We start from the raw sequence: 24,148 nt of genomic DNA on the forward strand, positions 1-24,148 counted from the left end.
TAATATGGACATGCCAAGGTCATTGTTATTTAGCGGAGTTCTGTGCTTACTTCAATTTGAAAGAAAAAGGAGGAGGTTTTGAAATGTTAATTTTTCTTTTCAACCACAAAAGAGACTGCCATGCACTTGTAGAAGCATGTAGAAAGGAATAATACAATTACATGGAAGAAACTGTGATGCCAAAAGTAATTGATTTGAAAACTTACTAATTCTGTATTATAGCAAAGTACCAACCCTACAGTGAGTATCATTTCATATGACCTTTGAACTTGCCCTTGATTGCCTGCAGGTACACCAAGCTGAAGGACAGTTCGCTGCGCATCCGCAACGCAGAAACAAGCGACACGGGAACATACGTCTGCATCGCACAGAACGACTGGGGTGACCGGAATGTGGAGGTGCACGTCACAGTTAGCGGTAAGTTGATGACAGATGTGGAAGGTTTTGTGGTTGCTGTGGAGATGGTATCAGTTATGGTTGAAACGGATGCACAGGTGCGAGTGGTTGTGATGGAGGCGGCTGTTGCAGTGAACCAAAATTGTGGCAAAGGTACTGATGATCCCAATGAGATGCGTTGATCGTGAGTGTAGCTCTAAGTTAATCAGAGAGACAAGGTAGGTAGATGTGGTTTTGAGATGAATCGTATTAGTGGTGAGGGGTTGTGATTGTGGTCGGAGTTGGAAGTTGGGAGCACAGAGAGCTGATGATAGTGGCTGGAAGGGTCCTGAGCTCCTGATCTATAGTAGATAGTAATGTGTTGGAACTCAAATCTTTTTATATTTTGGTTGACATGTAAGCTTATACTCTGTTTTTCATTTTTGTTAGGGGAGGGAAAGGAGATAGTTTTGTTTTTTGTTTGTCTGTACTTGTTTCATGACCAGATTCATCAATGATATGCCTCTTACTGGGTAATGTGACATAAATGATGTTACATTTCCAAAGCACAAATGAGCAGTCCAACAACAGTGGGAAAACAGTTCCATGTCCAAACTAGCAATGTCAGATGGCTTGTTAACACTCAATGGGTTAATGAAAATGCCATTTGTGGGGAGTGTATTGCTGGCTTCATCCACGATGATTTCAATCAGGAAAACCTTCCGTGTATGCTCTTTGGGGTAAGTGCTCCCACTGAAATAGATTCACAAGGCAATGAGCGGCATTGTAAAGGCGTGACCCCAGGGTTGTGTGCTGTCCATCACATAGATGGGTATCAGTAGAAAGGAAACACTCTGTAGCACTCCTATCTCTGTCTTCACTCTCCCTCAAACTACCACACTCATTGGAATGCAGTGATTGATTAAAGGGAAGAGGGGACTCACCTGAGGGAATTCTGCTCTTTTAAAAGATGGAGAAATATTTACTCCTAATTATTCTAAAATTTTAGAAAAAGAATTAGAGATGTCAGTGAATTTCTTGCTGAAAATACTTTTTTTTGCCATTTTTCCTTTTGATAGATTTACATATATATGCATATATACAAAATTACATGTATTGAGTCTATCTTTTGACTTTAAATGCACTATTTTCAGTACTGGATTTCATGGTTGATATTAATGTGCTGCTGAAAACAACAATATTTGGAGATCTGCAACAACCAATTATCACCTGTATGGGTAATCAATGACGGTATGTTCTATTTTTGTAAACATTCAGAGGATGGCTGTTGCTTTACTCTATCTAGATCTAGGCAGTGAGCAGACTGAGGATGGGGTCTATGAGAGATGTCACAATAAAAACATGTAATGAGTTTAGAGATGCAACTTTGAATAGCAAGACACATTACTTTTGCAAAGAATACACTAGCTACTTTCACCATGAGATGAATCCAAACTTTATTCAATTTCTGAAAGCTCAGTTTCCTCTGACATACTCAGGATGACAAAGGAGTAGGATTTGGGGTGGCTTTAGAGAGATTTAGAGAGATATCCAGCCTGAGCTTCTCTCAACCTCTGTGTGATCTTTGGGAGCTCACCGGGCTCACTTGTTAACATCACAACATTTCTCCTGAAAGTTCATATTTTCTTCACGACGTGAAGAATGTGAACAAGTACCGCTTCCTGACTTGAATAGCAAGTTTGACTATTCACTGATTGTAGCGCTAGTCACGTTCGGGTGAGGTTTTAGTTGGAATAGTTTTTCATGCTGCCAAATTTCTCATGTAAAAGGAAGTTGGGAGTTCATTCTGTTAAAATTGAACATTAATGGCTCAAGATTTATACTGGATCATCCAAAACAAAAAAGACTTTTGCCAAAAATGTTATGTCTCGCCAAAAATGTTATGTCTGCTTCAATGTTTCTCTTCTGGCCAGTGACTTCAACCAAATATGAATGTGTCATGTTTGATTCTAAGTATTTGATGCTGGTATGTTTTATCCTATTTTGAGGGGGAGAGAGAGTCAATTTTGTTTGCTTGAAAACTTTGCAGGTCATGGAATCTGAGTATGATACAGGCATGAACAATGACCACCTTGCTCTTTTTTTTTTAAATGAGAAATCACCACACTTCGCAGTATCCTTATATTCTTCCAGAGTCTCATTTTCTTCTTAGTACTTTGTGCTAATGGCAATGTTCATAAGGGCAAGAGAGATTGGAAATGGCAAATAGACGGAAGAAGCTTATAGAACTCAGTAATACTCCATTCTTTGGCATTTTGTTGAATTTTTTTTCTCATGCCTTCTCTTTAATCCCATCTCATCCTCCCTTTTTTCTCTCTCTCATCCATTTCTTGTTTATCCATCTGCTTTTTTTTTTTTCGATTTCAAATTTATCATGATGGCATCATTGTTTCTGATTTTATCCTCCATTATGTTTCATGGTATTCTATTGTTTTGTAGTTACTCCCTGTATGCTTGTCTTCTCATACTTTTATATGTTCAAACATAGACTTTGTTTCTTCTTTCCTTATTTCTGTGTGAAATATCTTTTCTTCCCATTTCCCATCACTCAATGTCACTCTGAATGTAGTGATAATCCAGACAGATATTAAAATACCTGTCTTGTTGTTTCAAAGGTCAAGAGAAAAAGAGGTGCTGTGTTTAGTTTGTAGAGTGAGAGCAAAACACAGAGCAACAAGTTCTATTCAACCATTGTGGTTGTATCTTGTCTTCGTCCACAGGGCAAATTGCCAATGGAGGTTTATGAGACTATCTGAAGAAGCTTAGGCAATTTGACCCACTCCGTAGAAATTTTTCTTAAATCTTTAGTTTAACGGTCGTGATGAGATGAGTCAGCATATTTCCACCATTAACTGTAATGACTCTAATTAGAAACATGGTATTTTTCTGCTTATCAGTGTTAACAGGCCAAGCAGAGGCCACCAGCTAGCGGCACCTTTAAAGGAGCCACCCCAGTTCTTCCAGTCGGAATGGATGGTATGGCCCAGGGGGATGAGAAATTCAGACTCGGGTTGTAGGATTTCTCTATTTTTTCCATCATGTATTTGAAAGAGAAAGACTTGGTAGTGTTGGTGTGAGTCAGTGCATACCCAAGCAATGTCATCATTTTCTCCCGTGCCCCCTGAGGATGTGTAGATGGTCACAGCACCAGGGTGGGGCGCCCAGCCCGCCTTTGATGGCCTGTTTTCTCTGAGACATATTAGCCTCCTCATTAGACGGCTTAGCATCCGTCAAAGGAGGCCATTGTTATCACAGGTGGACTCGAAAAATGTGCTGCAGTTTGTCGCAGAGTGGAGAATGTGTAACTTGAAGATATATAACTTGCAAGTGTGTTTGTTTGTGTGTGTCGCTATGTCTGGCATACTCTCTCTCTACTTGTGCAAATGTGTGCACTTATTCATTTTGCGAGATTGTGACTCAGAATACAAAGCAAAAGATGCAAAGTAATAAAAGTTGATGATGCTTTTTGTCGAGTTATTTCATTATGCATTCTTGATTAGATTTCTCTATGAATCTTTTTGGTGTTCTTGTTTGTTTTAGTTATGACCTGTACTTTCCATTTCTGTAGAATCAAAATGACACTTGTTGTTCTGGACTGACAAATGTGTGTGAACAAATGATAGATCTTATGTATATACAAAATTTAAGAACCTAAAGATATCAAATTCTGCATAGGTTAGTATAGCTAAGTTTATCACTTGATTACAATAAAAATTGCCATGTAAGGATTGTTGCTTGAGTTTCGAAACTCTTTTATGGTCTTGGGTTTGTTCACATGTATCATCACATTCATATGCCTTTTTGTTGTGAGATTGTTACATATCAATAAAACCTTGCAAAAGCATTTCAAGTGATCACTCATATCCAAATGACATGAAAATAAGAAATCATAAAAGCAGTCTTGGTCCTAATAAAGGGTGGTCTTTCTTACTGTGAAGCTGCAGAAACTCAGAGATTACTCTATGACTTTCCATATTGCCGGCAATAATTGCAGTTGGGGATATTTCAGCGGTGCTACTCCTGCTGTGATTAGACGTCACTCTGACATTTCAAGAAGCTGGCTATGATTGTGAAGCATGCGGCTGTTTCCACGGCAACTCGTAATAGGTTTATCCAAGTGTGAAAATTTGGCTGTCTAAATACTCGGCGAGCGTGCCTCTCACAGCCAGCTGCAGTCTCACTTATATTGCATTGCTGAACACATCAGCAAGAGAAAAGAAAGTGCCAAAAGAACTGCAACAGTCTGCAATATTGCCGGTCGGAAATCATTGATATAAATATCATACGATCCAAATAGTGCACATGAGTGGAAAAATCATACATCTAAGAATGAGTGTAAATATATAAAAGGGAATGTGCAAACATGAGGAAATAAATTCTGAGTCAGCTTGGATGTGAATGATAATTACGGCATTGCCTTGAAAATAACAGGTTGTTCGAAAATGTTTTCATTTTTAACATGCACACTTGTACATAATATGCAGCATATTAAGAACTTTTCCCTTCAATATTTTATATGATATACCACATACATTCAACTTTTCTCGTTTTTTTTTTAAATCTAATTTATATTCTGTCAAAGGAAGTATAGTGTAAGACCTTTGTCCGTATGCCATATATTAACTCCTTGCACACATATTTTAGAATGGATGAAGATGAAATGTGGATGAAGAAAGTGACCATTTCTCACCATCTTTTTTCGTTCCCTTCAGCTGCCCCGATGTTCACCCGTCTCCCGGTGGACCGGACGGTGGTGGTAGGGCAGGATGCCTTCTTCCTCTGCCAGGCTACAGGACAGCCAGCACCCTCAATCTACTGGAGGGAGAGGAAAGGATCAAGGGTAAGAATGCAGTCTCTGAAGTGTTGGTAACCCCTATCACTGGGAGGGGAGGGAGGCAGGAAAGTGGGGAGTTCAAATACAATTTGGGTCGTTGGGATATATTTTCAACTCTTCTCCTGACCAAGGATATTTACTTGTGCCAAAGTTATATGTGTTTTTTTAAAGAGCAGCATATGGTCAAATTCACATTCTGGTGTACCCAGTTAGGGTGAGAAAAAAAGGATTGCACAACATTTTCACCTTAATAACTGGCTTGATTATCACACTTCATTACCATGTATATGTTTAATTCCTGTGGATTTGACCACTTTATATTCTTCATTTTTGTTTCAAGGTATATTATAGAGAAATTGCCAAGTGAATAATATGATTCACACTACATTCTGAAGTTAAATGAATCGCTGTAACTTCTATTTCACGATTTGCAATGATTATGTTGAATAGCTCGAGGTTTTCTATCAATAATAGAGAAGACAGTTGGCTTTTTCATGCATAATATGAATGTCTGGTCAAATAAGAGAGATTTCTTACCCAACTCTGACCAGTTTTTACTCATGTATCTTGTTAATTTTCCTCATGTAAGCCTATGACAGTCTTAACATTTGTGGTAACATGTATTACATCTGAGATTTGAAAGGTCCCTAGTATGTTCCTGTATAAATTACAGATGTTGACTTGCTCCTTTAAGGCAAAGATACCTACCCCCCCCCCCTTTCAAAATTATCCTGATTAGAATAAATGGTCCTAGTATGCTTAGAACCCAAATTGGGCACTGAAATCCTTTGATGTTAGGACTGATCTTGTTGTTATCTCAAGGAGAAATGGAATCTTGTGGTCTCCTGGAAGTGGGTCATCCACTCCGTACGATCCCCTCACTTGTTACAGACTTCAAGCTTGATTCACCCTTTAATTTGCAATGCCCCACAGCATCCCTTTAAGCCGCCCCTGCTCAATGCCAAACTGATACGATATGAGGAATATTTCGCTCACCATTAGGCACAATCATTGACGAAAGAGATAAAAGAGATAACCAGGACGTTCCCCTTCATGTACATCACCTTCTCCTCCTCCTCCTCCTCCTCCTCCTCCTCCTCCTCCTTACCCCAAACATCTCACCCTCTCCCCTCCTCTCCCTGGTTCCAGAGGAGAGCAAACATCTCATCTCCTCCTTTTACCCCCTTATCTCTACCTGTTGCATTTATTTGATAACTCTGTCTCGGCTGATACGGCGTGGCGCCAGGAGAGGGGGTCATTTGCATCAGGGTCTTACTTCTTCTTTGTCTCCGATTTAAGTTGATCGTCTTATGAGTCACTTTTACGTGGATGGACCTACCTCTGTCACCTGTATTTGTGTCACTTTCCATTCCCCTTGACCGGACTCTTCACCTTGTTGTTTTTGTTGCCATTTCTGTTTTTCTAGTTCTTTTTTGTGGAGAAGGTGTGTAAGGTTTTTTTTTTTTGTTTTTTTTTTTTGTTTTGTTTCTTTCTTGTTTTTATTTCACTTTGTTTTTTTCACATAGGGCTTCAAATTTCTATGTCTCAAATAAAGGCCATGTGGGTAGATTGAGATCTGAGATGCCCACAATGGTGTTAGTAGTGACTTCTGCATTAAGTAGGTAGATGGTAAAGATATTTAGCAAAGTTAGAAAAGTTTTGTCAGGTAGAGGAAGGTGAGATAATAACAGTGTTAGAAAATAAAGGAAGAGACAACATGAGTGGGAAAATGTATTCAAGGGACATTACACTTCAAAGAGTAGGGTGTTTTAATCAAAGACATCAGGTAGAGATTGGAATAAAGGAATATTAAGGCAAACTTTCACAGAAACTTTCAGAGCACTCATCATTTGCTTTGTGTTGAAATGAACAAAACCGACATTTTTCAAGATTTTCAGGAATGTATAGACTGTCCAAGTAAAAATGTGATTATTCTGTGTCCTTGTTATCTTTTCATCAGACAAAATTAAGTAAAAAAAAAAAATTGACATTCCATCTGGAGTATTGATATTGCAATTACATGACCAGGAGCTAGTTCAATGTATTTATGAATATACCTTGTTTAGCAGCATACCAACATTAGAGTAATTGCAGCACTCTTATAAATTCCTTTCTTTAACTCATGCTTCACCATACTTTATAAGTCCAGTTGATCTGTTATCATCAAAGTGATGCTGTTCTAGAGATGTTTTATCCTTTCATATCTCCATAAGAAAGCACAAACGCGAATGATTATCACTCATAGCCAGAGTGAGGGTAGATATACAGAGTATGGTGCTACACAGCAAGAAAAGACACCTCACTTCTAACCCCTGAGTCCTTTAGAAAGGGAGGGATGTAACTTGACAGCGATGAGAGATAGCATGTCTGGAAAAACACTATTATGAGAACGAGATGGAAGTGGGAAAGGAATGGGACATTTGCTATGACAGATTGTTTATAGATGACACCAACTTTGGATGGGAAAAGTGACATATGGATGCCTTCTCCCACTTCACAGTTGAACCTCTTTATCAGATTGAAATTCAAATGAGGGCTGCTCAAATCGTGACAAAGTTACCACAAACATAAGAATAAAGAGTCTTGGTTCACACGGAGAGCACACCTGCTTTATTTCTCATTGCACGTGTCAATTTCTTGCCATATCGGGGGGGGGGTTTCAGACTTTTGCAGAGTTTGACCATTTTTTCATTTTGATATCCCAAGCTTCTTCTTTTTTCCCTACTCATGTGTGTTTCTTCCTCTCATATCTGGAGATGACAACTGTATCAATATCACAGGGACTGTTGTATCTTCAGTCTTGTGAAATTGTCTGAATGTTTGCAGGTGGTGTTTTGCAGTGTTGGAATTTTCTTCTCACATCATGAGATTCATCAAAAACATTATGAGCTATATTTATGGAAATGAAAAGTGACAGGTGCTACTTTCCACACTTGATTGATAGCAGGTGGAGAAGTCGGGCCCCTAATCACAAATATCCTTTTGAATATCATTCAGTAGCTATGTCATACTTTCTGGGGTGTCAGGACTCTTAAAAAAACATAGACCCTCACAGTTGAAAGAAATTTCTCTGACAGTCAGTGTTAGATATAGCGCAGAGTCCAGTGGATAAAAAAACAGTGTTGTCAGTACTTTGAGAAGAATCTGAAAAAAAAAAAGTTTCAAAATAAAGTCAGAAATTTAAAAGTGATGTGATGACTATTGATTGCTTCTCATGTTAAGCATTGCTTTGAACTGAAATCCATTTTTTAAGTGACTCCTCGTTTGTCAATTTTTTTGTGTGTTCATGACAAAGTCATTAAACAGCTATTGAATACCTGTGACTTGTTAAAGCTACAGGTGTCTACATGCATGTGTGATACCTGTATATACTGGCAGAGATGGAAAAATAGAGTCAGCATTGTGTATATGTTTTTATCCATGCAATGCAACAGTTGCTTGTGCTAAGAAAAGGCAGATTAAGGTAGAAAGAAAAAACAAGTGCTATTTGATCTTCCAGTTTTTGTGTGATGTTTTTAAGAAAAGTAGTGCAAGTTTTAGCCACTTTGCCATTAGAGTAAAAATGTTATGTCTCTCCAACTTATGTATTCTTCTGGTGCAAAAGTGTGAACTTTGTGTATGTTTTTGTCCAGCTTCATTAATTTCTTTTACACCTGTTTTTTTTTTTCCCAGCCACTGATGTTTCCTGGTGAGCATGTAGGAAGGTTTGAGATCACCAACGAGGGCAGGCTTCATATCACCTCGGTAACCAGGGAAGATGAAGGCTATTACACCTGCTCAGCGATGAGCCCCAGGGGATCCATTGAAGACTCTGCCTACCTCAGGGTTCTGGGTAAGTCCTTTGAATTGCTCAATATTTTAAGGACAAATAGATATATGACATGAAGGCAGGGTATGCCTTTAAATCATTCTTCTACCAAGGTGATCCATGGGTAATGAAGTTGCACATTTGGAGTAAAGTTTAAACTTGTTGTGGGGATAAAAAGGGTGTGAAAGAGAGCCCAAAGATGTGGTCTTAATTCACAAAATTCTTGTCCAGAATGCATTGTTTCAGACCTGTGTGTGTCTTTGATTTATGGCCAGAATTGATAGAATTTTTAGGCAAGTTTAAGGTCCAAACTGGCGCTGTGATCATGTATTCCGTCAGCATGGTACTTGATACTGATACATGGTGCATAGAGTAAAATCCATTTGATTATATTTCCTGAACTTTGAGAAATCACCATTAACTTGAGTAAGGATTATATCTTTAAGTCTTATGTTATGAATCAAATAATAATGCATTATAATGCATCTTCACTAGAAGTAATGCAGCATGCTATATTGACTCTGATGCACAAAGCACTTTGCATGGTGCATCTTGTTTGTTTGGGTTGTTTGTTTGTTTTTTGCACCTATAAATTCCTTACACTTGGGGTATCAACCCAGCACACTTACAATGGCACAATATTTTGTATGTCATTGCAAAATGGCTTGTGCCTTGAAGAGGTAATATATCATGTGGTAATTCAGTGTGCTAGAAAGCTACATAGATTGTAAAATGCCGTCTTTATCAGCTTCGATAGCACATACATAAAAAGTTCTTTCACAAAACCATCTCAAAGATAATAACTTAGTTTTTTTTTTTTTTTGTTACTGAAGGAGTGCACTGAAGATCATTCTTATTCATGTTAGATGAAGTGCTGACATGAATTCTCTCGAATGCTCAGAGTGGCAAAAGAGCAAAGTGAATAGAGTAAGTTGTGACACTAGGTTGTCTGTATTAGGAGGGACATGTAAGGTTCCCCCTGTGGTAAGAGCCTTCTCTAGTTGACCAAGTATGAGGAGGGCTTTCCAGGTCTCAAATACCGGCGTCAACAGAAACACAAGGCGCCTCTTTGGGAGCGTCTTTGATCTGCGGTGAAGCCGCGGAACATAATTTGATCTCCAACTTCTCCCCGGTCCCGCGTCGTCCCTGGGAAAAAGAGAGCGACACATGCATCTTGATTACAAGAGCTGTCCGCAGCGCTCTCTGCAACCTGATGGTGTTTGTCTCGCCCGGTATTCTTCAGAGGGTCAATATCTTGTTGCTTGTTTCCTACTTTTATTGGCAGACACGATACCACGGAGTGTTGTAAATTTGTGCTGTGGACAGTTTGGAAAAGCTTCCAGCAGCTGTTTGTACCGTTTTACTAGAAGAATCCTATCTTCTTCTTTTCTTTCTAACTTCCTGTCTTCCTCTCTCTTTCTCCTTTTCTTCAATGTTTTCTCCTCACCTCTTCTTTCCTTTCTTTGTTTTTGTTCTTCCATTCTTTCCTTTTCCCTTCCCTTCTTCTTTCTTGCTTTGATGAAATTAAATTTCTTCTTCCTTTTCTTTTTTATCTGTTCCTTTATGTTTTTTGTCTCTTTTTCATCCTTGTACTTCATCATCAGTTGCTGTTCTTTTTTTTTGCCATCATCACTTTTCTAATGGTATGTTATTGATATTCATCAGCATTGTTTAACTCATTGCAATCAGAATACCGTTCTACTAAATATTTACAGATGAAGCCAGCTGCACAGCAATGCGCAGCTGTTTGTTTCATCCTTCTTTTCTTCTCCTCTTTTCCATTGTCTTCATTTTCTGTGCCTTCTTGTCTACTCTTCTTCCTTTTTCCATTGCCCAATTTTTTAAACTGTGTTACCTGTTGCTATGTGTTTGGATTAATGTGAACTTAGCTTATAGCTTATTTCCCATTTATATCATGAAATATCTATGCCTGTCAAAAGAAATATTAAGTATTTTTTAGAACATCTATCTCATTCAAAGAATGGATGGCTGTGGTGCAATTTGTGTAAATGCAATAATTTGTGTATCTAAGGTTTGATTTGAAGCTTATGCCCAGCAGACTGGTGTGTCAGTTGCTCTTACTGAGATTAATATTGAAAGAGGTGAGCAAAAGAGCATTTTGATGGCAAGAGAGCTTTTGGCTGCCATTCCTTGGTGGTGGTTTGTGCCGTACTCAAAAGGTCAGCCCCCAATGAAGCCATCACTTCATGCAGAGTCCATATCTCTGACACCTTTGCGTTTTATCGCGACCGCCGTCGCGGAACAGACCCGCCGATAACAAACCCTGGAAGATTCTTGTCAGCAGAGTGGCGGCTGGTTTGGGTTTCAGGGAGCGGGCTCTGCACCCCCGTTGGTCGGGGACCTCGGCCCCTCACAGTGGACGCAACCTTATCGGGCCGAGTGGTGGCCTGACGTATTGCCACAGCTAGAATGTCACTAACCTGAGACTTGGGAGGGGCCCTTGAAGAGACTAGAAAAGAGCGACAATGTAGACGGAAAAGAGAGAGAGTGAGAGAGTGTGAAAAGAAAGCCAATTAGAACAGCGTTTGTCGTAGCCTTCTTATATCAAGTGTAAGTTTTATATTCCATGCTCCAGAACTTTCATCTCTTAACCTTAGTGGCCTAAGGAAGCACAATCCCACAATATTCTTCCTCTTCTTTCCTTTACTTGTTGATGTGTTGGCTTTCTCGTACAAGCCTCTTGATCTCCTTTTATTCTTTCTCCATAAATTGTTTTGTCCCTTTTGAGCTCCCTGGGGGTTATTTCTGCATCTGTTAACGTGTGATATTATGCTTTGCTAATGCCCAGAGAATTTCCAATGTTCTAACAGTACTCTCACTTTCACTATAAACTCTATTTTTTAATGTTCTCAAATGTTCTTAAACGAAGATGCATTCTTAACCCATTCCATACTGAATTCTGAAAGGCCCATAGACTTAATACGCAGGCCACCAGGTTCCCATACGCAACGGGTTAAAGAAGACTTGTCACAAAAACTTGAGAAGATAAGAAGCACTTTAATCAGATTGTAGTCTCTATACTTGCAAGTCCATATCATATCTTTATATTGGGTTTGTGCTTCTATTCCAGTCTTTATCTTCTCTGTTAATTGCCTTTTCACATATCTCTGCTCATTTGCATGTATTTTTTAATAATTTTTGTGGCAAGATTTTTCAAGAGAGTGTTATAACAACTTATTGCAAGTAAGGAAAAAACTGAACTTTAAATATGTCTTCCAAAACACAAGCGGCTCCCTGTTAGCATTACAAGTTTCTATTTCTTACAATAGTACACATTTTATATACATATTTCCTACCCCTTAAACTATATCTGCTTTCTTTCTTCTTACATCATTTTTCCAAATTCATCAGTCACTTCAACTTTGAATATTTTTCTTATCTATTTTATAATACCTGAAATCCATCTTACTCTGTTCTCTGTATAGTCTTCTTTCTCAATATCTCTCTCTGCCTCTCTCTGTTTATTTCTCTCTCTATCTCTCTCTCTCTGTTCATCTTCCTCTATCAGTTCATTTTTCATTTCTTCTCAATCTGTTTATCTCTCGTTCTTTCCTTCATTCTCTCTTTTTCTCCTTTTCTTTTGGTCTTCTTTGTTCATGTTACAAAATGTTTGTGTGTTTTCCCATTTTGGTCTTGCCCATTCTGTTCATAAATATGTAGACATACGTATATATTCATATCTCTTGATGTATCGTTATGTGTTTCAGGTCCTTGCCATCTGTTTCTCCTCTATTGGTATCTGTTAGTTAAAGACATATAAGTTTCTCTCAGACCCCCCCCCCCATTCATGTCCTTGTTGTCTGTTTCTAAGTTATCTTGGCTTTGAGGGTTTTTTGTTATTGTTGTTTTTTGCGAGGGATACTTTTTTGCAAAAAATGTTCTCATTCTTCATCGTTTGATTCTTTCTGTCTTTCCATTTCTTCTCTCTGTCCCTTATGCTGTCCATTTCTGTTTTATTATCATGTTGTGTCCTGTTTTATGTTTCTTTCCTTTTTTATCTCTTTTCCTTCTCTCTCTTTCTCTCATGTCTTCCTTTGATCACATGATTCTATCCTCCTGTTTTCTTGCCAGAGTTAAGGTCAGCCACCTCTCGTTGTGCGTTAAACCAATCTGGCCCACCATCTACAGTGACTGTTAGAGTATTCCTCCACTCCTCCGGGCAGCTATTGATGCGAGTTGGGGAACAGTTTAACCTAGATTGACTCAAATTCTCCCCCGTCTCCTCTTTCTTCTCTCCTCTCAACCTCCTGTCCGCTCTTCAGGGCTAGCTTTACGGCTAACATGTGTTTAATTGCTCGTAATTGACATTCCAACTGACAGTCCCTTTAAATTGGAGTGCCTCTGAAGTAGAGAAAGTTTTAGTATTCTTTTTTTTCATTGTTGCAGAGTGAATGGTCACAAAAAATACATCTGTCTGGATTGTAAGCATAATCTATCAAAGTGATTAAGTAAAAATTGCAAAAGGAATTGCAGTTTGTTTTGTTTCATATTGTTGTTGTTGTTGTTTTGGTTGTTTTGTTTTATTGTGGGGGATTTCCCCAAACTACATTATTCTGTGTGTAAATTTAAGGAGAGCAGTGATATCTAATGGTCAGATATCAAAATTCTAGACTGGAATGGCTGTTTGTCTTTTGTCCACCCAGTTTCCTCATGTTTTATCGGACATGATATGAATAGAGATCAGCAGTACTCATCACAATGCAGTGATTAATTTTAATCCTTCACCAACTCTTAGTTTAATCATCTTTTTTTTTTTTCATGTTACAGATGACAGTCTAAAGCTGCCTCCCATCATCCACGTAGCCCCTTCCAACCAGACCCTGATAGAAGGCTCTGCTGCTGAGTTACACTGCCAAGCTGAAGGCAGCACACAACCCTCTGTCAACTGGCTCAAGGATGGACAGGAGCTACAGCTAGTGGGCTCCAGGTGGGATTTTGTGAAGTTCTTTAACTGCCTCTAATTTTCCAAGAGGAGCATTCATTTTTGTTGCTTTATTAACTAGAGGAGCATTCATTTTGTTGCTTTATTAACAAGAAATAAATATCCCTTTCATTTATTTTTTTTTCTCTTTCCTCTTTAAAATCTAAACTGTTGTCTTATCTCATTGATTATGAAAATAAGGTGTACCAAGTATGAATCTATTAGTGATTACCAAATCACAGAGGTAACTTGTTAAGAAATTTTACTCTCCTTTATATGACTGTATATTTGCATCAGCACTTGGTTTTAAATTCATCAAGTTTACTCTAAAATTTCCAATTTTCTCTATGCTGTAAAGGGGATTAAAACTCCATGTGGATATAGTGAATGCAGCAACATAAGTAGAACACATCAGCAATGTTTTAGGAAAGATCAGATAATCTGTTAAAGTTATGATTTTTTATTTAAGTTTTGATGCAGCCATTGCTGGGTGAGAAGACTACTACAGTTTGTAATGTCACATATGTACTGTCATACGAAGAAAATATAAAAAGAATTCCTTAAATTTCATTCTTTTGTGATAAACATATTCCCTCGACTTGTTAATGACATATGTTAAGGGTGATATTATTCCCTCTGCTTTCTGAAAGAGGTAAGTCAAGTGCTCTTTGATTATGCTAGAAAAGTGAAAAAATGTTGAATTTTCTTTATACTTACTTTACATCATTGTCCATACATGTCACAAAGTGTGTGTAGTTTTCTTAGCTGGCAATGGCTAACTCTACCAATTCATGACTTATGGACATATTATCCAATTTTTCTCAAACTTTGCTGATGTGTTCTATTAATATTGCTGCATTCCCTCATCTTGTATATATATGGGTTTCATTCCCCTTTTAATGATGAAATGTATTACTATTGACAATAAATCTGATCATTAGACACATGTCTTACAGATTGCACCATAGAGTTGAAGGATGAAACAGAGAATTCATACATTGGGCTACAGTAATACACGAGTCAGAAAAATTACATTTTCCAGAGACAAAATCTATTCAATTTAGGAGAAATGCGCTGTTAGCTTGCAAAAGATCCATTCAGTTAATTTGATTTGGTAGAAGATCGACATAAATGTTATATAAAGTGGAATGAGTACCCAGTATTTTTCCTCTGTTGATGTGTATGAGATAAAAGGACGTAAATTTTCAATACTGAGACCAGTACATCACAAAATGTGTGAAATTGAAGTAAACTTGCTCCGTCTTGAGTCAATTGTTAGGAATTTGGCAGGAAAGTGGTGAGCAGTAGAAAACACTCTTTTTTTAGAAGCTTTTTGGCTAACTCAAGTCCTTCATTCCTCAGTAATTATATTACAATCAATATTAGATTTCTCTCCACAATTTCTACCACAAGCTTTGTGAAATTTTCTTAATCCGTGGAAGCCCGTCGAGGAACCATTACCAGAGGATTACTGCTGGGAGAGTGAACGTGAATAGTGGAAACCTCACCTAAGTTGATTAAAAGCCTCGCTTGAGTGCTAGTAACTCACTTCTGTTTTGCTAAGGCAGGATGTATAGCATTCCTATGCCTTATGTTTATTGAATTATTCATCATTGCTTTCGGATACTGGATTTGATGTCTTGAGGCATGAAGCATTGTAAAATTCTGTGAGATAATGCACATACGGTACACTCCTACATGGGCACGCACATGTGAACATACAAATGTACAAACATACATACCTACATATGAATGAACAAACATATATACCTACATATGAATGAACAAATATATATGCAAGATTTCCTCTATTATGTAAGATGTCAAACGTAGGGCAGATAATCTATTTTTAGATTTGCTACTTATGAGTTCTTTAATTGTGTCTGAAGAATTGTCTAGCTTCACAAGAGAAGTCTCAGACAGAGAACTGAAAATTGAAACAAACATAATCCTCCACAAACTATCCTTCTGCAAAGGCAGGTCGCAATGGACTCGCACACAGCGAACAATCAGCTCCGCCGCTCACAGGTCTCTACACTCACCTTGACTGTGCACATCCACAAATTATTGTGAGATGCCTTTGCAAAAATGCTAGCATTTAGCAAATGTGTGGAATAGATTTGGGGAAAAAAGAAGTGAGTAGCACTCAATTACAAACTGCTTAGCTGGCTGTGGTTTTGTTTGATGCATAGAGATATTAGTAAAGCCAGGCATAAAGCACGAAGGTTTACAGTCTGAATCAAATTATAATGTTGTGTCACAATGACCTCTCCCTAGCAGCAGATACCATTTCCAACGTATCAAGGAAAGTACTAACTCTAAAATTTTCAACCACTCTGCTATTTCCCTTGTACCTTTCATCAGATAGGAGGATTTTCTCTACATTTAATGTTTTTGAAGTTCAGAATATATATTTTCAAGTCTTCATGTAATTGCACAGACCCCAAAAAGATGAATAAATAGTACAGGTATTCCATGTACGGAAGGCGAGTGAATTACATTCATTACCAAGCAAATAAAATTAAAAGATTGTACACTTTTGAAGGTGTGCTCATTCAAACATCGACTAGAACATTTGATTCATGGTTTGTTATTAGTGTCTTGGAGCATGGCATATGAGTTACAAAATGATATTCATTGCTGTCTGCCTTTTTTCAAATGGATAGAGCATGCATTGTATATTGTAATTCTCATGTCTCCATTGTTCGATTGATTTGATTTGATTTGACTTGATAATGGTTTATTGAAACAAACATGCAAAGTAGTAACCCGAAGGCTAAATTATAATGCGTCACATCGTAAAACATAATCATATCAAACAGCATACATTGTATGAACATTTCAGCAATGACAAATAACGATTATATTAACATAATGAATATACAGCATCATATCAAAATGAAAATAAAGGAACAAAAAAAAATTTAAAATATATTACCTTGTGTGTTTCCTGAATCCATCTCTTGTAGAATCACCAAGGATGGCGCTGGAACCCTCAAGTTTTCCTCCCTCTCCCCTGATGATGCTGGTATCTACACCTGTGATGCTGCTAATAGTGTCGGATCTACCAAGTGGGCTGCATCCCTACAAGTTATCCGTAAGTTTTGTGCCATATCATCATCCTTTTTCTTTCTTTCTTCTTTCTTTCATTCATTCACCTTTTGTTTTTCCTTTACTCTCTCTTCCTCTCTCTCTTCTTCTTTTTGTCCCTTTCCATTTTAGTAACTATTTGATAACCTCCAAAGGATCTTGTCTAAAGTGTGTGACATTATACTGTGGATCAAAGGATGTTGCTTTATATTCTGAAGAGTACTCGACAAGCATAATCATTTATTTTCACAGAGAACGTTCTGATAAAAGATATTTTGAAGTTGATTGGATATTTGCAAGAGTATGCATGTACCATGTATTCAGTTCAGTTCATTTCAATTCAGTTCGATTCAGTTCAATTCAATTCAATTCAATTCAATTCAATTCAATTCAGTTTAATTCAATTCAGTTCAGTTCAGTTCAGTTCAGTTCAGTTCAGTTCAGTTCAGTTCAGTTCAGTTCAGCCAATTCAGTTCAGTGTACACTAAGTTTTCTTGATGAAGATTTGTAATTATGAGTGTTTTTTTATGCTCCCTGCAGGCAAGTCATTTGCTGACTCTGCCCCCATCCAGACAGCCCCTAGCATCACCCAACTCCCTCAAGCCCCAGGTTTCCCCATAGTGGACAACATCACAAGGAACACCATGAGACTCTCCTGGCCCAGTGCACGACCCCTGACAGACCGGGCGGTCAGTCTGACTGGCTACCGGCTTGAGTACTTCACTCCTGACCAGATGACAGGTAAACTGGGAATGAACATTAGCATGGCATGAAGGTGATAAAATGCATGATGTATAACCAGACATTTTTGTGTACATGAGACTTTCATTAATTTTGTTAGAATAAACAATTCTTGAAAGTAAGGACCCAGTATGTATAGTATGCTCACATTTTTTTCATGGTCAGCTATTCACAAAAGTTTCATGCCATGAAAAAGGCCGTCAGCTCCAGTTTGTGCAGTATTCTTGCCATGAATGCTTCTGGTTTGACAGTAGTTGTATCTCTTGAACAGTTGCAGTTTAGTATCAGTGAAATATAAACCAATTGTATGAATTTTCTGAACATGACTGAAGCCTTTGGATAAAGTTACAGTTTCTGCCACCTGTTTCTCCGTACTTCTCCAAGGATGGACCGTTGCAGCTGAGCGTATCCAAGGCAACTCCTTCACTGTGAAAAATCTGCAGGAAGGCTTTACCTATGTCTTCATGGTGCGGGGTATTAACGAGCACGGCTTTGGTCCACCCAGCCCGGTCTCTATCAGGGCCAACACTGAATCGGGCACTCACAGGGAGATCCCGGGCCAGGAGACGGCCCACCAGGCCCCTACCACCCAGCCAGACGGTGAGTTCTCATTCCTCCCCGAGACTCCAGCTCTCCCACTTTGAGGCCATTTTCTCAAAATCTCTTGCTCTCTCACTTGAATTTGAATTTTTCCCACTATGGCTGTATGTCTTCTGCATAGGGTGTCTTTCTCCTGTTTAAAATTTCCATCGCCATATTTACGTTCTCTGTAACAAGGGCAAAGTGTGCATTCTTTTTATCCTACAATATCATTCATACATATATTTTGTATTATATTCAATCATCTGTCCTTCCAAATTGTTGAACAGTTGACTCTATAAATGTATCACCTTGTATTATGTATTTCCTTTTATTGATGAAAAATAAATAATTGAATTGAAATTTTTAGCCTCTTCAGTGTTGACATATAATATGTTCAAAAATAAGACTAAGAAAGCACCCTGGAGCATCTGTAAACCTACAGCTTCCAGGGCCCAGGACCCTGACCGCAAGGGGTGTTGTGATTCACACTTGTGATGAGTGCTTACTGAAATACAGATGAAGAAATACAGAATACTAAAATACAGATGGATATTTGTCTCGAGTAGCACATTTCAAAATCTATATTAGTCTACTACAATACAAATTTAGTATTGAAGTACTGAATATATCACTTGGGGATTCAAGGTGTAGATACCGCTGGTTGTGGGACAGGTCAGCTTGTTTTTATTCATTTAGTATTGTATGTATTTTGTATATTCATGTCATGTCTATGTTTCCTCAGGAGGTGACTCACGAGACATTCTTCAGGACAAACTGGATAACTGTGGAATCTTCATCAAGAAGGGGGAAGCAATAGGGACGAAAGAGATTAAAGTGGTCTGGCAGGTAAGCAGAAACCTCTCAGTCATTCAGTGTTTACTTCCACTAATGGGCAGGAAATATCAGAGACAACAGAAAGTTCATAATTATCAATGATATCATGACAACAATATTAATTGACAGCTTTCTTGAATCCAAATATCAGCATTCTCATGTGCTGCTGCAAAGGAGTCAACTAAGCAATTACTAAGGGTATCCTTGGAGGGTTTATACAAAGCCGATGGGAATTTGAGACTGCAGAGAACAGGTTATTTAGATGCAGAAGACTAATATAGAGTGTAAGTGTTACATAAGTGACATAAATCCCCGGCGTACTAGGAATCCTTGATATCTCTGCTTGTCTCATCAGATTGTTCGCCATGGCGATTACATCGACGGCTACTACCTCCGCCTCACCCCTCTTGGCAGCACCGAGAGCAATTTTAAGATCCAGCGGGTCATAGACGCCAAGAACGCCATCCAGGGTGGACTGCAGCCCTGGACCCGCTACGCTGTCACCGTCCAGCCCTTCCATGGTCTCAACCACGTTGGACGGGAGAGCCAGAGGGTCATTGTGAGGACTGGACAGGATGGTAAGTGCAGTGAGGGTCTGATTTAGGGTTTATAGGAACATGTTACCCTTGAGTGCAATGATGGTCATAAATGTAGATTTTCGTGCAGGATGTCATGTATTGAAAATCAAATGCTGCAAATGCTTTTAAGGATACAAACACTGTCAAAATTACACATCATTCTCACTTTGTTCAAACACTACAAGCCACAGTAACTGCCCTCTCCCCAAATAAATGACTAGAAATATGACTGCACTTTACGATGGTAGAATAACAGTCCATGGATGTATTTTGGTGTGTGTAAGCTCCGTAAGATGTTACAGGTGGTAGTAAGAAGAGCAGAGAAGAAGAGCGCTTTCTTGGATGTCAAAGAGTCAAAAATAAATCTAAAATCTGGAAATACTTATCTCTTTGTTGCCATGACAGCCCCTCAGGCCGCACCCCAGTTCATCAAGGCCAGTCAGAATGGCTCCACAGCCATCACTGTTAGCTGGCGCCCTCCGGTGGCCGACAAGGTACCAGGCATCATTGCTGGCTACCATGTCTTCTGCCTGAGGGAGACCCCTCCAGGTCTCAGAAATATCACCACCCGCAACAACCGCACCCTTACTCTGGCAGTCACTGATCTACAACCTGGGTGGCAGTACGGCATCAAGGTGGCTGCTTACACCATCGCTGGAGCGGGGCCCTTCAGCGACGTCGTCTATGTCACCCTTCCACCAGGTAAGTAGAGGGGGTAGGGCGGTGAGGGTTGCCAACTCTGGGCCCTGTTTCATAAAGCTGTTCGTAAAGTTACGCATGACGTTATGAGCGACTTAAATATGGCAAGCAAAGTTGGTTTCCTAATCATTGCTAATTTCAGTAGCTAAACCTGAAATTTGCAGATGATAATGATTATTCTTACATGGTAACACACGTTTTTAATTGAAAGTGTTTTTCTGCCCCAATGTAGATTAAATATTGACATACAGTCATTCTTTGTTTAAAACATAAGAAAAAAAAAAGAAAAAGGCTCACATATTCGCACTTCATATTCCAGTCCTTCGTAAAGTCATGCTAACTTTACAAACAGCTTTATGAAACGGGGCCCTAGTCAACTAGAGATTCCTTTATTTTAGTAAACTGGTATGTGAGAAAAGTTTGAGTAAAATGTGGAACAGTTTCTCTCAAGAGACATAATTTGTTTCCCTTCAGAAAGAAAGATTGGGTGAAAAAGGAAAAATCCTATAAATTATTTGAACTGCAGAATAGATGTATTTACGTGCCCTTATAGGGTGAGAATTTGTTACTTTTCCACGGTAAGGATCAGTCCAGTTAGATTGACTACTTACAAAATTTCACAGTTATATCGGTGTTTCAATATGTAATGTTCATAAGGAGATTCCAAAAGCACTAGGTAAATTGGAGGTGATTACTCTTTTTTGCTAAACTTTGTTAGGACCCGATGACCCTGATACTAGAAAAGGTCTCAACGATGGTACGACTGGTGGAGGGATGAACACCATTCTCTACCAGCCGTGGTTCTATGCTGCCGTAGCTCTAGCACTGCTGCTCGTGGTCGCCTTCATCTTCGTGCTCGTCTGGAGGCGACATCGAAAGAAACCTTGCTCGCCTGTCAGCACTGCTAAAGGTAAGAGGATACAATTCCTGGACAGGTGACTGTCATGTCCTGCACATGTGACAGCCTTTCATTTCAAAGGCATGAATGTACAGCTACTTTGTGACATAATTGCATAAGCAACATGTAGGCAGCTTGCAATTTATGCCAAACAATCTCACTGTGCAAGTGGTATGTGCATTTCATACTGTCATGAAATAATCTCAAAACATAGCACTCACACAGTGCAGTAAGTTCCTGTGGAGAGATATAAGAATTCATACATAATAATTTCATTCAATCCTCCAAACCCCACCCCGCAAATCCCTGGAGGCATCATTCTGTTTGTTCAGACTATTCCATGTTCAGTGTTAGAGTGAGGGGGAATGTTATATCATCTTATTTTGTCTTTTCTTTTATGCAGGTATCATCAGCAAAGACAATGTGAATGCTCAGAACATGTAAGTATTGCTCATTTGTACAATTTTGACAAAGATTCTTTATGAATTGTTGCCATTAGAGCTGTCAGGTAAAAGTAATGAGCATGTCCATTTTCACTATTAGTTTGATACCAATTGTCCCTGTAACAGGTACATGCATCACTTCAGCTTTTCATGTTTTACATAATGGGTATAAGATAGTGGTCAAGCAACAATATATTCATAGATTCAAAAAAAGAATCACTTGTGCTTTTGTGAAGAAATTGCAGGTCATATTTGCATACTCATATCGACTACTTGTTTAATTGTGTGACAGGGCACCCCGCCCCACCCAGCTGAACGGCACCGCTCATCCGGAAGGAGATGCTCAAACATGGACCTCAGCAGGCCCACACTCTCATCATCACCATGGTAACCAACTGTTCTCTCTTTTGCTATCTCTTCCCTTATCCTTTTAATACTCATAAGCTGTGCAGACCACATTTCCTTACAAATGCAGGAGAGAATTTGTTAATCAGTACTTGAACTTTATGACAGGCAGTGCATTGAGACAGAGGCACTTACATTGATTAGAAGAAGACAGGTGGTAGAATGAATCCCAGCCAGCAACTATAGGATAGAAATCTATGAAGACACTGGGAATGATTAGATAATATGAACAGAGCAGATAGGTGTACAAGGGGAAAGCACTATTTTTTGAAGAAACAACACATGTCTCTAATATTGAATTTCAGTCGACCTTATATATTGCAAACTCTGACTTGCAGAACCTTTTTAAATGCAAGCATTCATTTCAAGTTTCGAAATCATGTTTTGGCATTCCTCCTTTCGTGAGTGTTGATACGACATAGTTCATGAGTTCTTCGGTTTGTATGTTATCCATTAGGTTGTATGGGAAACTGCTGCACAGGGAATGGATCATCGGGTGATGATACGCTGGAGAAAAACAAACCTCTTCCGGCTAAGTGGCCCAATGGCAACCCTCCAGTCTGGTTACAGGAGATCTATGGTAAGAGATAAGTCTCAGGTGTGATTGTTATATCGTCAAGGGATATATACATGTGGTTCTCTGAGGGATTCCAAGAGTTGAAGACTCAAACTCTTGTGAAAGTAACTAAAAACAGGAATGGGTAAGAGTCAACTGTTGTTACAAAGTTGTTGAATGCAATAATCCTTTGCTGCATAGGCAGCGCATGATTTGACTGAGATCGAGTTGATAATGCTGGCTATTCATATAAGCTGTTGAGGACGGACTGATTTTGCTTTAACACGCATATCCGATAGACACCTGCCCGAGTATTCTCAGGACTCGTCCTCAACGGGTTAAAGTATTTGGATAACAGAGGCTGGTTATGAATAGCATTAGAGATACTGTGAAGATCAAAATCATGAACACAAAGTTTGTGTGTAATGCAGTGTTACTCTGTCCTAGTGATAATTTGGAGTGTAGATGGAGAGGATGGTAAAATTGATGACATCCTGAATCTTGTTTCCATGCCAACAGACCCCAAGTACCCATCACACCTCCAGAGCCAGGTCAGTAAGGAGACACACCTGACCCATGACAGTCAGAGCAGCAGTGGCTTTGGGAGCTCCTTCCCTACCCTCAGCACATTCCACGGCATGATGATGCACCCCAGGTGAGATGCTGTCAATCTTCATCAGATATGAATGTTGTCGGAGATAGGTTGTTGTTGGTTGTTGTTTTTTTGGTTCCTTTTTCCTTTGTTCAGCATTATTTATAACTACCATTTCAGTTATGACCAACAAGGACTTATAGACAGGGCAACTCTCTTGTCCTTGAAATACTGTAAAACCAGAAATGTTTTTCAATTTTGCGAGAGCCAAAATTCATGAAATTAAAATGCATTCAAAAGTTCTTGTCTACATTATATGCATTGGATGTCAGTGGCAATGCACAAACTTTTCATGCCTCGAAAAAGGATGCTGGCTGCAGTTCGCAAAAATGTCATGCTGTGAGAATATCTTGCTCTACAGTAGATTGCAATCATGGATATTTTGCAAGCATATCCCTGAATGGGCAAAGTCAAGACAAGGATGATCCACACTGACATAACAATGTAATGTGAAGTCAGTTTCAGCTCCTATCTCTATCATGATCTTAAAGGCCCTGTTTACCTTTGGGAACAGTGATTTTAAAAAATGTTCAAGATATGACATTTAATGCATAATATGTGTACGTCTGCTGTACCACAAAACATCCTATCTTATATATTTTTTGCCATGAAGCCTAAAATATAAGGAGATATCTGTATTTTTCTCAATAAACCATAACTGTAGACGGTTTAGTCTGGAAGTATTTTCAT

At 38.8% G+C, this 24,148-nt stretch overlaps 1 protein-coding gene across 1 annotated transcript in view; it reads left to right on the forward strand.

The window, feature by feature from the left end:
* LOC140229559 (roundabout homolog 2-like) overlaps positions 1–24,148 on the forward strand; it is a 403,949-nt gene that overhangs the window by 373,477 nt on the left and 6,324 nt on the right. Inside the window, exons 10-24 of the mRNA XM_072309806.1 lie at positions 290–417; positions 5,109–5,236; positions 8,903–9,062; positions 13,827–13,986; positions 16,950–17,077; positions 17,611–17,811; positions 18,196–18,411; positions 19,136–19,239; positions 19,583–19,805; positions 20,211–20,507; positions 21,223–21,414; positions 21,806–21,842; positions 22,138–22,232; positions 22,708–22,830; positions 23,326–23,461. Of these exons, the coding sequence (XP_072165907.1) occupies positions 290–417; positions 5,109–5,236; positions 8,903–9,062; positions 13,827–13,986; positions 16,950–17,077; positions 17,611–17,811; positions 18,196–18,411; positions 19,136–19,239; positions 19,583–19,805; positions 20,211–20,507; positions 21,223–21,414; positions 21,806–21,842; positions 22,138–22,232; positions 22,708–22,830; positions 23,326–23,461 (2,328 nt within the window). The remainder of the gene's footprint in view (positions 1–289; positions 418–5,108; positions 5,237–8,902; positions 9,063–13,826; positions 13,987–16,949; positions 17,078–17,610; positions 17,812–18,195; positions 18,412–19,135; positions 19,240–19,582; positions 19,806–20,210; positions 20,508–21,222; positions 21,415–21,805; positions 21,843–22,137; positions 22,233–22,707; positions 22,831–23,325; positions 23,462–24,148) is intronic.

The sequence above is a fragment of the Diadema setosum genome, chromosome 6, assembly GCF_964275005.1.
Source record: "Diadema setosum chromosome 6, eeDiaSeto1, whole genome shotgun sequence".
NCBI lineage: Eukaryota > Metazoa > Echinodermata > Echinoidea > Diadematoida > Diadematidae > Diadema > Diadema setosum.